The following is a 13294-nucleotide window of genomic DNA, read 5'->3' on the forward strand; positions in this document are numbered from 1 at the left end:
AGTTGGTGGGTAGTGGTGTTTCCTATATTTGTAGGGGTGGCTGGGGGGTGGAGTGTAGTCCGTTTAGCGTGCAATCGACTTGGGATACTTATAAGATACTACCATGATTTTTCAGATTTTTTGGTCCAAAAATAAATTAGGCCAAAAACCGGCCTTACCGACCCTCCCCCTTTGTTATTGATCATTTTTTGATAGGATTTGTAGTATTTGTTTTATTCGTAAAAAACAACAATAAAAATTTTTTAATTAAATTTTTGGAGAAACGACATAGGCTATGGAAACCAAGGAATGGCCAAAAGTTTTTTAACCAAAAAATATCTAAAAACTTGTTATAAATGTTATGTTATAACAAATATACCTAAAAATAAAGCTACAGTCACATTTTATTTAAAAAATTTTCTCGTCCAAGTTATGTCTGCAAATTTGCTTAGAAACACTTTACGCTAGGACACGTATTTTCAATTGGAATTGTAAAAAATAACATTGAAAATAAATGTAATACATTTAATTCTTGGAAAAACGACGCAAGTTGCAATACAGTTTTTAATAACGATACTTTTCTTTATATAAGATGCACACTTTATTTAATTATAAAAATTATACCATAAAAACACTTTGATTTCAATACCAATAGAGGTTATGAATTTTAATAATATAAATTTATCGACATAATATACATTCTTCACGGTAGCTAAGAATAAAACTAAATGCGAAAATAAAATTAGATTATACCTTGAAAATAAAATTTTACTTTATTTTGAATATCTGAATAAGCAGCGCCAGTTTGAGCTTCATACCGGCATCAGACCGGCAATCTGAAGGACCTGGGCTCATATCCTAGCGGAGCTAGAGAGCGTTTTTTTTGACAATCTTACAAATTAATCAATATCTGAATAATATTGATTATGACCAAGTAGGCAAACAAAATTAACATCTTAAACTATTAATTAAATTCCCTGGTCAAAAAACCTACATCGGTAATAAAATAATGTAGAAAAGTTCGAATTTTTGACAAAATTGAGTGCGAAACATGAGATGCGTGCAGATTCAGAAAGTTAAAACAGAATCGGTTTGCGACTATGTGAATCAATCATTTTCCCAAGCAGCTTCGAATCAAAATTATAACGACTAAAAGTATTTAAAAAACAAATCGGTGGCAATTTTGGAATTCTAGTGACAGATACGCAATTTAAAAGACTTCGAAACCCAATAAACAGTAGTGAATGAATTTTTGTTTCCTGGGTACGCACAAATGTAGGGTAAATACAAATACCGAGTTCGTAGTGCGATGTGAATACATTATCGAGCGCGAAGCGTGAGCAAAATATATTATCAAATGCAAAGCACGAGCAAAGTAACCATTATATAGAAAAAGTGTTTTTTTTTTAATTGAACACATTTTGCTACTTATATTTACTAGTTTTCAAATAATAATGACGTAAAAAGCTCTTGGCAACATAGTATTAGGCATTTACTTTCTCCGCACACCTTCCGTATACATCCGCACCTATAGAAAATCGTCAATATACGAAAAGACGAAATCCAAATTGCCCAATTCCTGGAAAACGTATCTTTGGGGCGACTTTCTAGAACTGTACAGCCCGTAAGTCATCACAATATACTCCAATCTTTCGAAAGGAGTGATAACCGCAATTTTTTTGTATACCGTCGGGAAAAATTCAAATCTTCTGGTAAGTTGTTTGAATTTTGGGTTTTGGAAAAACCTAATCGGCCATGAATATTGGCCTAAAACTTCTGACAATAAGGTATTGTGTAACGATCCGGAACTTATGTCATGCTCAACGTCATGCTTCAACTGTGTTTTACTGACAGCAAGCTTTCATGAATTCAATCCACTAGCTAGCTGTTTAACGGGCATACCACACGTAATAATGTGGTGAGAAACTCCTACACTACCTAAACTACATCCACACAGTACTGATAACCACATCGGTCTGTGGGCGGCGAAAACTTTTCCTAGTATCCAATAGTTAAATACCACCTTATCACGTATTCAACATTTCTAGACAAGTTCAGTTTTTCTAGAGCTAATTTTCCGTGTAGGCAAGCATTTGTGTGAGCTGGCACGAATAATATTTAGAGTGTAAACAACGTGCCATAGATCTGACGTTTTATTATATCAATTTTTTATAACTACAATAATTATTTTCATTAATTCAATGAAACATATATACTTTTTCACAAAATCTAATTAGGTCCACGTTTCCCATCAATTTTTGTTTGTTCTCAAACACTAAAATATATAATTTTCTTCTAAATCAGGTCAAATGCCTAAGAACAGGATACAGGAGTGTGCCATTAAAAAATAATTACAGCGAGGATCTAGAACTTGCTTCAATCTTAATTCACCTTGACATTGAAAGTTCTACCGTAAGTTTTATATTCATATCCTATTCATTTTTTATATATTTGAGTGATTGTAAAATGAAAAGCAAACTTGAGCGACTAAATTGGCTATCACTTCATTAAGCTTTAAGTATGGACGTGCGGATTTCAAGGCCACACCATATTTCTGATATGTTTGTCACTCCCTCATCTGGCCTTCCTCGAGACTGCCGTCATTAGTAGCTTTAGTTTTAGTTGTATGTATTCATGTATGTATATTTAATCTCTCCCTTTTACGGGTTTGAACGCCTCCGCTCCCTGTACATATATTTACATTCCATCCTTAATATAACTTATCAACTGCTTATATTCTAGTGTTTGTCCTTACTCAACTATTAATTAAAATAATCATATAATTCTTTTAAAATCTATTAATGAGCGATCTTTCAAAGGCTCCGTTTCCTCTTAAAATAAAAAATACATTTTCCACGATTTTGAAATCAACTTTTGCTTTTTCTTTCCTTTTTCAGACCATCTATTGTACCTTGAATCCATAATCTTTTTTCATCTTTTTCTCCTTGTCCTACTAATACCTCTAACTCTATGTCCTGAAACTCCACAACCCCTTCTCGTATATCAAAAACCCTCCTCAGTTTTTTCTTTTCTTACTCTCTTTTCGACTTTCTCAAATTGCCTCTCGTCTCCTTCTTCCGAACTTCGTCCAAGAAGACTTGTGCTATTCTACTCACGTCTCTCATTTTCACCTATATCCCGTACTTGGCCAATTACTTTACTCGAAAATTCTTTTATTTTCTTCACCTGCACCTCGTCTTGTTTGAAGGTTTTGGTCGTACGGTTTTTCTACTTCTAAACACATCACCTTGGTCTTTTCTACGTTCACGCTTAGATCATTTGCTCCCACATACTCTGCGAAAATTCTCATAATTAGGTATACCCCCTTCTCGTCGTGTACTAACATAATTACGTTATCCGCGTGAGCTGGAGAGTATAGTTTTCTTTTAACCAATATCGTCCCCCCTCTCCCATTCTCCTTTAGCTTCTCCTCTAAGTCTCCCAACAGCATATTAAAAGGTAGTGGACTCAAATGGCACCCTTGCATTAGACCTCTTCCTGTCCAGAATATCTGTCCTTTTTCTTTTTTTATCTTCACCCTAATCCTGGTTTCAGTAAAAAAAAATTTTATCCTCTCCACTAGCCTTTCTTCTATTCCCCTCTCTTTCATTGCCCGCCATAACACTTTTCTGTTTACTGAATCAAAAGCTGCTTAAAAATCCACCAACAACACGACTAATTTCCCTCTCGTTCTCCCTAGATTTATGTTAACCAAGTAGTTCAGTACATAAATGTTGCCTATCGTTCCCACTTCCTTTCTAAAAAACGTCTGATTGTATGGGATACTTTCTCTTTCTTCTATCTGACTAACGTTTTTCTTAAAATGTCTGCATATGTTTTGTAGTCAACTGGCATGAGAGTAATTTCATTCCTCTCCTTTGTGCAGATTTTCTACAACCCTTCCCTTACCCCTGCTCCTCCATACTTCAACGCTTCGTTCTCCATGCCATCTTCTCATGTAGCCTTGTTCCATTTTAATCTATTTATACCCTCATCGACTTCTTCTCGTGTTATTATTAGGATCCCTTCCTCTATGTCTTCTTGGGCCATCTTTCTATTTTCTCCTTTGATCCTATTTTTCACTCCCCGTAAGGGATCTTTGGAATAATCTGTCCACTCACTAAATTCTATTTATTCATTTACACCCTTCCTTCTTCCTCTTTTATATTTAGGACATCCTAGACCTTACCTTCTTTGATCGCTTTTTTATTTTTCCTTTCACCTTTGTTTTTTCCTTCCTAGCATCCTTTCATGTTCTCTTTTTCTACTGTTGGGCTCCCCCTTCTCCATTTCCCCTATCCCCCATTCTCTTACACACTCTTTTATTATCTCTTTACTCTCCTTGCATTCCTCGTCCCACCAGCCTCTCTTTCCCCCTTCTCTTTCTTTTGTTGTAACTATCTCATCCCTTACCTTGTCAATCGATATTTTCCATCTTTGATCGAACGAGTCTACTCCTTCATCTTTTTCATACCTAATCTCCTCTTCCTCCTTTTTTATATTTTCTTTAAACTCTTTCAGTTTATCTTCCCATTTTTGAGTTTATTCAGTTTTTTTTTAGTTTATTTACCTCATTTTCTTGTTTCTTTCTCCCTCTCTTTCTTTTCTCCCTCTGCCGAGCCTACGGCCGCCACCTTTCAGTGTAGCTATTACCGGGAAGTACTCTATCTCATTATCCACTTTCATACTTCCTATCACGTTCTGCATTCATTCTTCCGCAAGGATGTAGTCTATTAATATCTCTCCCTTCCCTAAAAATGTGATGTGTCTTTCTCCATCTCCTTTCATATTGCCATTCCATATAAAACATCCTGTTTCTCCTATTATGTCTGGTAACCTCCTCCTCATCCTGTCTGTCTCCCTATGTTTGGAACTCCTTAAATAGGCCTCCTTTCCAGCATCCCAAGTCCCTCGCCCTTGTTCGCCAGTCCAGACATTTAAGTCAGCTCCTATCAAAACCAACTCTTTCTTCTTTTCCTCCAACCACCTCTTAATTACTCTTAAAACTTTATCTTTCTCTCTTCTTTTATATACACAAATCACCGCTATTTTGACTTTTACTACTGTAATTCTTCTTCCCATTGTTCCATCTTTTTCGTTCCTGTTCCCCACTTCTCACCCTTTTTAATAAAAATTCTTTTTTCACTCTTGGAACCATTCCACCCGTCCCTCTCCCTTCAACGTGTTACTTTCTTGCTTCTTACATCGTCCACACATAACTTTTCAGTCGAAAGCTTATAGACGATCTGTGAGATCGTACGTCAACGGTAGCGTGTCAGACCGCAACCTCTCGTTTAAGCGATTATTTATAATGAAAGTTAATAAAATTGATTAAATTGTTATTATACTTAGTCCAATGTCCTTTCGTATGCATTAGGGTAGTCCAAAAAACTTTTTTCGAGCTACAGGACAAGAAGCCCTCTCCAAAGTTTCCAATTCCGGAAAAAGAAAATCCGTAATTTTTTTCGAAATTCGAATATTAACATATGCTACCGGGCACCTGAAAATCCCCTTGAATTAACATAGGGAAATGTTGAATTTTTGAAAAATTGAACTCATGTTCCGGGGTTTTATTCAAACGTGCCAAACTTTTTAGGGATTGATGAGGAACGTCTAGGAAATAAAACCATACTAATAACTTATTTTCAATCCACCCTTTCCCTCCACGTAGCGCTTCAAATATGAACCAAAAATAAAAAAAACTACATTTTTACTTATTATCGTCACTTTTTAACAATTTCCGTCGTCGTTTTCATACAAATAATTACTATTAGACAATTTGAATATTTCCCATGACTTTTTAAACAATTTTTAACTGTTTAAAGAAATTTAAGTTATTTATTCCCGAAAAATGTAAAAAGTAATCGTATTTTCTGATTGGAATGTAGTTGTCATTGTTTGAAGTAGTCAATTTGTCTAAAAACATTATATAAGTATTTATACAATTATTTATTATCTATTTTTTAAATTTCAAAAAATTGATCCAGAGATATCAACTTTCTTTTCAAATCAGTATCCTGTGCCACGATTTGTAGAATGATTACATAATTCTAATACATTTCTAATACATTTCTTCTAATACATCACTTTTCAATTATTTAAACAAGTATAATTTGCTTAAACAATTGCTTTTCCAAATATAGTTCTAAAATCGTAATAAATTGTACGTGTTGTATTTTATTTCATTTTTTCAGTTATCGAAAAATAACTTCTTGAGCAAATAAAAATTGTTTAAAAAAATAGAAATTTATTAAACATTAAAAAAAATTTGTCAAAATGATGTAATTATATAACAAAAAGTAGCATAGGATACCAGTTTGAAAAAAGTCGACATCTCTGGCTCAATTTTTAGAAATTTTGAAAAGAAACAATGAATAATTGTTTATATAATTACACAATGTTTATAGAAAAATGTCCTACTCCAAACAATGAAAAATATTGCGTTTTAATCAGAAAACACGATTATTTTTTACAGTTTTAAGAGTAAATACATTTTTAAACAATTTACATTTGTTTAAAATATTAAAAATTGTTTAAAAACTCATCATAAATATTCAAATTCTCCATTAATAATTATTTGTATGTAAAAGACGACGAAAATTACTAAAAAGTAACAATAATGAGTAAAAATGTAGTTTTTTTATATTTTTGGGTCAAATTTGTGGCACTGCGGGGAGAGTGAGGGTGGGTTGGAAATAAAAGTTAATATTATGATTTTATTTCGTAGATATTCCTTTTCAATTCCTAAAAAGTTTGGCACGTTTTGATGAAACCATTAAATATGAGTTCAATTTTTAGAAAATTCAAAATATTCCCATGTTAATTAAACAGAATTTTAAGGTGTCCGGTGGCTAACGAACTTGGTATTTAGCTTTGGACACTGAAAGAGTGTACCATGGCTAATCTAATAAATAAATTTTTTTTCAAAAGTCATCGTGCTCACAGACAGACATAAAGTAAGACATAAAGACACATTCGTAAAAACCTGTTTTTCAGATTCAGGGGGTCTCAAAACTTGGACCTTTTGACAAAAACTAGGGGGTTAAATTTTACACAAATCTAATACCTTCTCCGATGAGAATTTAAAAATTATTGATTTGTCATGAATAATTTTTGAATAGTTCTGTTTTTAGTTTGAATCGTAAAAAAATAGCATCAAAACATGCAAAGGTAAATTTTCTGGAACCCCACACACGAGACGAAAAAAAAAATTAAAAGAGACAAGCTGTGATAAGAATTTGCCCACGCAGCGGGCAGTTTTTTTGATTGTTAATGATGTTTTTCATGATTAAAGCCAAAACTACGCATCCTATCAAAAAGTGGTTGATAAAAAATTTGTAGATTTTTTTTCAAATGCAGAATTTTTGTGTATTCATCTTTTACCGCATTTTGCATAGTTTGGCCGAAAAATGTAATTTTTGGATTTTTTATTATTTTGTACGCTGTCAAAATTTGAATTTTGGATTCTTCAAGAAAGTTTAAAAAGTTGTTATGATAATCTTGTATGGAATTTAAGAAGCAATATTTTTCTTTTCTTGGCTTTTTTTATATCGTGCGTTATTTGGCTTAAAATGTTCATTTTCGTATGTTTTTTGGAATTTTGAAAATGCTATAACTCTCGTAATTTTTGATTTGATGAAAAAAGTCCTTAGGATCAGTTGTTCGACTTTCTGAATGCTAGGAACAACCGGAAAGAGAATTTTTGAATTTTGAAAAAACTGGTCTCAAAAATATTCAAAATGTGCTCACGTTTCGAATTTTTTATCCAAAATAGCTGGCTAACGAACTTGACCTTTAGTTCAGGACACTCAACGAGCTTTTCAAAGGCCAATCTAATAGATTATTTTTTTCAACAGTATCATGTTCACAGACAGGTATACATGCAGACAGACAGACAAACACATAGACAAACACATGTAAAAACCTTTTTTTCGGATTCAGGGGGTCTCAAAACATGGTCAGTTCACAAAAACTGGGGGTGGGGGTGCAAATTCCACCTGAATATATGCATTTTTAACCCAGAAAGACGAATTTTCAACAAAGTAGTTGAATTTTCAACCAAAAAGAATTACTTTATAACAAAATTGCTGAAATTTTACCAAATTATTGAAATTATCTTAAATTTTCGAATTGTTTCCTGTATTCTACTGTTATTTATTCTCTATTTTAAAAACAAACAGTAGTCTAAATTTTTTTCCTAAAAACGTAGTAATAGGAAAATTTCATAACTATTTCAAAAAAGCCTGTTTTACTTTTACACTTCAAATATTGCATTTGCTCAACTATCATTTCTAATTACTCTATCTCCTTTTCTCATAATATTGCTTTTACGTATTGTAAAAAATGTAGTAGCTCACACTATACAAAACCAGTCCACTTCAAAAATAACTGCACAAAAAAATTCGTAACTGAAAACAGTATGGGAAATTAAGTATATCCGAAAATTGTTGTCATATTAAACAAACATCTTGTGAAAATCGCTATCAATCAATCCTATTGATTCCTTTTAAATCCAGTAAAGACGATTCTTTAAAACTTAGAACTAGAGCAATTTCATCAATCAGAAAGCCTTTTTAAATTTCGTACATTACGTACATTATTGCTGCATATTATCACATCTAAATATTCCAATCTTGGATATACCATTTTCCCAACTCTCTTTTGTTATGACTAGAATAAGTCTTTTATAAAATGAAAAAGTAACTGAGCACAGTTTTCGTCTTTGCTTGTCTCCAGCGCTATTTTGATCTAACATTGTCGCTTATTCACGAACTCACTCGCTTCCCCAATGTTGCGGTCCGTAAACTCAATTGATAGTAAGCATTCGATTGCAATAATACGCAACTAAATCAAAAGAATTAAATGTCATTATATATCTAGCGGCCCGTGTGACCGGAAAGGTGACGGAGTAATCGCAATAGTTTTTTTGTAACAATGAAAAAATTTTAAAAATGTATAAGACCTATAACGCCTGTTGACTGCTACTTAGAGATGATGCGTTTGAAGTGTAGCCGTCAACAGGCGTTATAGGTCTTCTATATTTTTTAAAAACTTTTTACCGTTGTTTTTGCAGTTTTTTTTTTAGTTTTTGTTGCATGATACGGAAGGGATACTATGAGGATACTCTGTAGAGTATCCTTTCTATTCACTCGGTTCGCTAGGGATCTTTTAAAAAATGTCATTATATTGATTGTCAATCTCTCTTAATGATAATGATTCTTGTAGATTTCACTAAAAAAATAATCACATTTAATTACTTTGCTTCAAATGATCTTTGGTTCAAATTGGTGTTCAATACAATCGAATACCTGCCCTAATCATTATGAATTAAATCGAAGAAACAAAATGGCAACGCAAGAGATATTAATCAAGATTTTTAATTAAGATTTTGGTTTAAAATCACACAAATTTTGGTATATACCTAATTTCCCATATTGTTTTCAGTTACGCATTCTTTTGTGCAGTTATTTTTGGAATACTTTTTTAGTCCCAATGTGGAAATGGAGCAAAATGATACTTCTGAAAAACCAACTTACGTTATATACAAATATGTGTACATAATAAAACATAGTTGTCAAGTTTTCCTAAGGAGATAGGTGGGGAGAGTTCTTGCTTACTTTTTTCCGTACGAATAGCAAACTTGCGGCTAGAATGCAGAACGCTCTAAGATTTGTTTCGCTCCTTGTGCTGACTTACGAATCACAGTTTTGAAGCATTCGATCCACAATATCGATATTGGAAATCAATACTTAAAAATCGTGGGAATGGAACTTTTCAGCCCCAAAAATATGGAATAGGAGATGATATGATATATGATATCGCAATATTAGACTGTTTAATACCAGCTATTCTCGGAATTGAAGTTTTTCACTCCAAAATAATATAATTTATGTAATAAATGTTTATCGCAATGGTGCGACATTGAAAATTTCCAAGATCTGCAACCACCCTTGTGATATTGTAACAATTCTCGTTAAACAAAATTCCATTATGATGACTTTATCGTCGATTCCTGGAGTCCTTATCTGTGGGAACTAAATTAATTTAACTTTTTCCTTTGATATTTGCTCAATTACTGGTCATATTTATTGAAATCATGTATGAGAGATTCTCAGTACAAATTTGATAGACGTTTCGACTGTTTGTCGACAGTCCTCATCAGTAAAAATATATCTTTCTACGAAATTTGCACCTGTTTGTTAAGTTTGTTTGTTGGCCACTGAATTGACTCCGTTTGCTGGACGGACTCGAACAAAGATTGAATTTACGTTAAGAATAATTTCAATCTTTTTGTTTAAGTCCGTCCAGAAGACGAAGTCCATTCAGTAACCAACAAATAAACTTAACAAACAGGTGCAAATTTCGTAGAAAGAAATATTTTTACTGATTAGGACAGTCGACGTATAGTCGAAACGTCTCAAATATGTACTGAGAATCTCTCATGCATGATTTCAATAAATATGAACTGTAATTGACTGACATTTTAATTTCCATCCACAAGAATATTATTACACCCTGGTCAACAACCCCTGATAAGTGAGTCGCCAGAAGATATGATGACGTAAGTGGTATCATATTTCCTGTATATTAATGAATTCATCATTTAATATAATGTCTTGATATTGTCAATATAATTTTGAGAAATAGTCGGTGTTTTTGCTGTAGAGTGTGTGATATGATTATTTTGAGGGTAATTTCTGAGAAATGTATTTTGCAAGTTTAAATAGGTTTGAGCAGAAGAGCGCAGGGTGGTGAATCATCATCCCTTTCAATAGCTGGGCCGCCGCTCGGGAGCTAAGATGATGACGTAGATGGTTTATTTCACATGCACCTGAGAGGGTGGCAATTTGAAGAAATATTTTTTGAAAACTTCAACAGAATTTAAACTAAAAACTTCTGCTTTTATTTTGTTTAAGGGCATGATCTTTGGTGACCACGTGACCAAGCTAGTCCCCGGTTATGAGCATTTTTATGGTGTTCCCTGTGTCCACACGGATTGAGATATCGTGTTTAAAATTTGAAAGATTAAATAAAAAGCGGAGAGAAAAATAAATGTTGAGCGTCGATAAAACCGAGATCACGTGACTAAGTTCATTCATGAAATTTTTGTGTAGGTAATTAAATTATTTTCATTTTTTTTGTCCTCGCTACGTCCACACGGATTCAGATATCGTGTTGAGGATTTAGGAAGTTATACAGAAAACACTAAGGAACATTTGTATATATCAAAATGTTTTTAATTACAAAGAAAGGTTTCTAGTAAAATACTACAGGAGAAGGAAATAAACTTTTAACGTGGATAAAGTAGATGCCTCGATTTAAAAAATCGAGGAACATCTTAGAATGTGATACTCGGAAATCCGTCCAAGTCCCATCTTGAGAAATGTGCATTTTCAGAAAATAATTAAAACTTTCTGATGGTTATATATTCTTGTGGATTATTTTGTCTTCTATTTTTAGGACCATAAAAATTTAAATCATTTTACACAAAAATTTCATGGACGAACTGATTCACTTGATTTCGACTTTATCGACGTTCAAAGTTTCTTTTTTTCTTCATTAGAAATCGCTAAAAATGCTCCAAAAAGAATGATAGGTTACGTGTGTGCAGATACATTTTATCTGTTAAAGTTTAAACACGATATCTCAATCCGTGTGGACTTAGTGAAAACCAAAAAAAATGTTCATAACCGGGGACTAGGCTGGGCACGTGGTCACTGAAAAGCATGCCCTGAATATGCAAAATATGCATGTGTATAGGTGACATTTGATATGGGGGTTATGCATGGCATCCTGTTTTTGACTATTTATTTGATTTACTGCTTCCTGATAGATGAAACATTATTCTGTAGTCTAGAATCTACCAGAAAATTAAAATAAAGAAATATTCAAAGTCAGCGAATAGTTTAGGCAAGAAAGTTATCTAAAATTATAATAATAGTGTTTCATAAGGTAGATTAAATGCTCAGAGATCCTTGTCACTTTATTCTCGTATAATGTGCCGAACGAGCAAGGACTCGAGATAACAGCCACACACGTTTTAAACTCGCAGAATCATTCACGCATCCACAGTCTGAGGCTGAACACATTTCATTATCCTATGCTTTCGGTCTCTATATATCACTTCTTACAGCTCGCAAAAGTTCGCTTTCGTATTCACACGATAAAGTTTGATATTCATTCTTCTGCCATATGCTAGGTTCGTCAACCTCTGGATCAGGTATATGTAACAAGATACTAAAAACAATTTCGAGACTCAAAAGAGAGATTGTAGGCAGCATGAATTTTATTCCAGATCTTTTATGGACGTCTAATAACTAAAAAAATAAATATCAAGAGTACACTACCCGACGCTTATCGTTTCTTATGTCATACAACAATATTCGAGTTGAGGTCGCATGCCTTTTTTATCCACAGACACATGCTCGCTCTTCAGCTCAGGTACGCTGCTTTTCATATAGTTGTAACCACGCTTCTCGTTTTAAATCTTAAATTCTCCTAAATCAAGGTAAATAAACTATCATAAATGTATGTGGAAGAACGAGAAAGAATAGAGGAGAAGAAGGAGGAGGATTCAGTAATGATGTAGTTAAGGTAAGTAGGTATTGAAATTATTGGATTAAATGATAATATCTTCCGAATTGTACTTTGTGTGGCATTTGGAAGTGTAAATAAAAGGAGCGCAATAGCTTTAAAATAAAAAACTTAAAGAAACTGTTGGTAACACCTTGTCCATGCGTACTAAGTGTTTCTCCATTCTGTGTACTGCACTCTGCGTTGAACTTGATAAATCCAGTTAAATAGATAAGGATTTCTTATTAAGAGAATCGTGGACATACTTTTGTCCTAACTATAGCAACTTAGTAAACGAAAACTTAGTATCATTAACAAGAGATCCTTGGTTAACAGAGATTATTATAGAGTGCACAACAATCGGATATGCTGCATTTCTTATAGTTGTAACTACGTTTTCTCCTGTTGAATCTTGAATTATCTTAAATCAAGTTAAAGAAGCTCTTAAAATATATGAAGAAGAATATAGAGGGTCGAGGAGGATGGGAAGAAATGATAATTATTTAGTTAAGGTAAGTAGGTTCTGAAAATATAAGATAGATTGATAATTTGCACTAAATCTTCTGTTTGATAAACTGATTTCTTAAACTACAAGAATTCAGATGAGGGCAATCAATAAATACACATACATTTTTTAAAAATGAAATTTATTTAACCTATTTCATTACAGTAAACATATAAATAATATATCAACTATTAAAACGTATGACTTACTTTGTACAGTGTTGGTTCAATTTCATCA

At 33.0% G+C, this 13294-nt stretch overlaps 1 protein-coding gene across 2 annotated transcripts in view; it reads left to right on the forward strand.

Annotated features, from left to right (window-relative positions):
- LOC117167561 (1-phosphatidylinositol 4,5-bisphosphate phosphodiesterase gamma-1) overlaps positions 1 to 13294 on the forward strand; it is a 400270-nt gene that overhangs the window by 374691 nt on the left and 12285 nt on the right. For both annotated transcript variants that reach the window (XM_033352585.1, XM_033352586.1), the window contains one exon: positions 2284 to 2391. In XM_033352585.1, the coding sequence (XP_033208476.1) occupies positions 2284 to 2391 (108 nt within the window). The remainder of the gene's footprint in view (positions 1 to 2283; positions 2392 to 13294) is intronic.

The sequence above is a fragment of the Belonocnema kinseyi genome, chromosome 2 (assembly GCF_010883055.1).
Source record: "Belonocnema kinseyi isolate 2016_QV_RU_SX_M_011 chromosome 2, B_treatae_v1, whole genome shotgun sequence".
NCBI lineage: Eukaryota > Metazoa > Arthropoda > Insecta > Hymenoptera > Cynipidae > Belonocnema > Belonocnema kinseyi.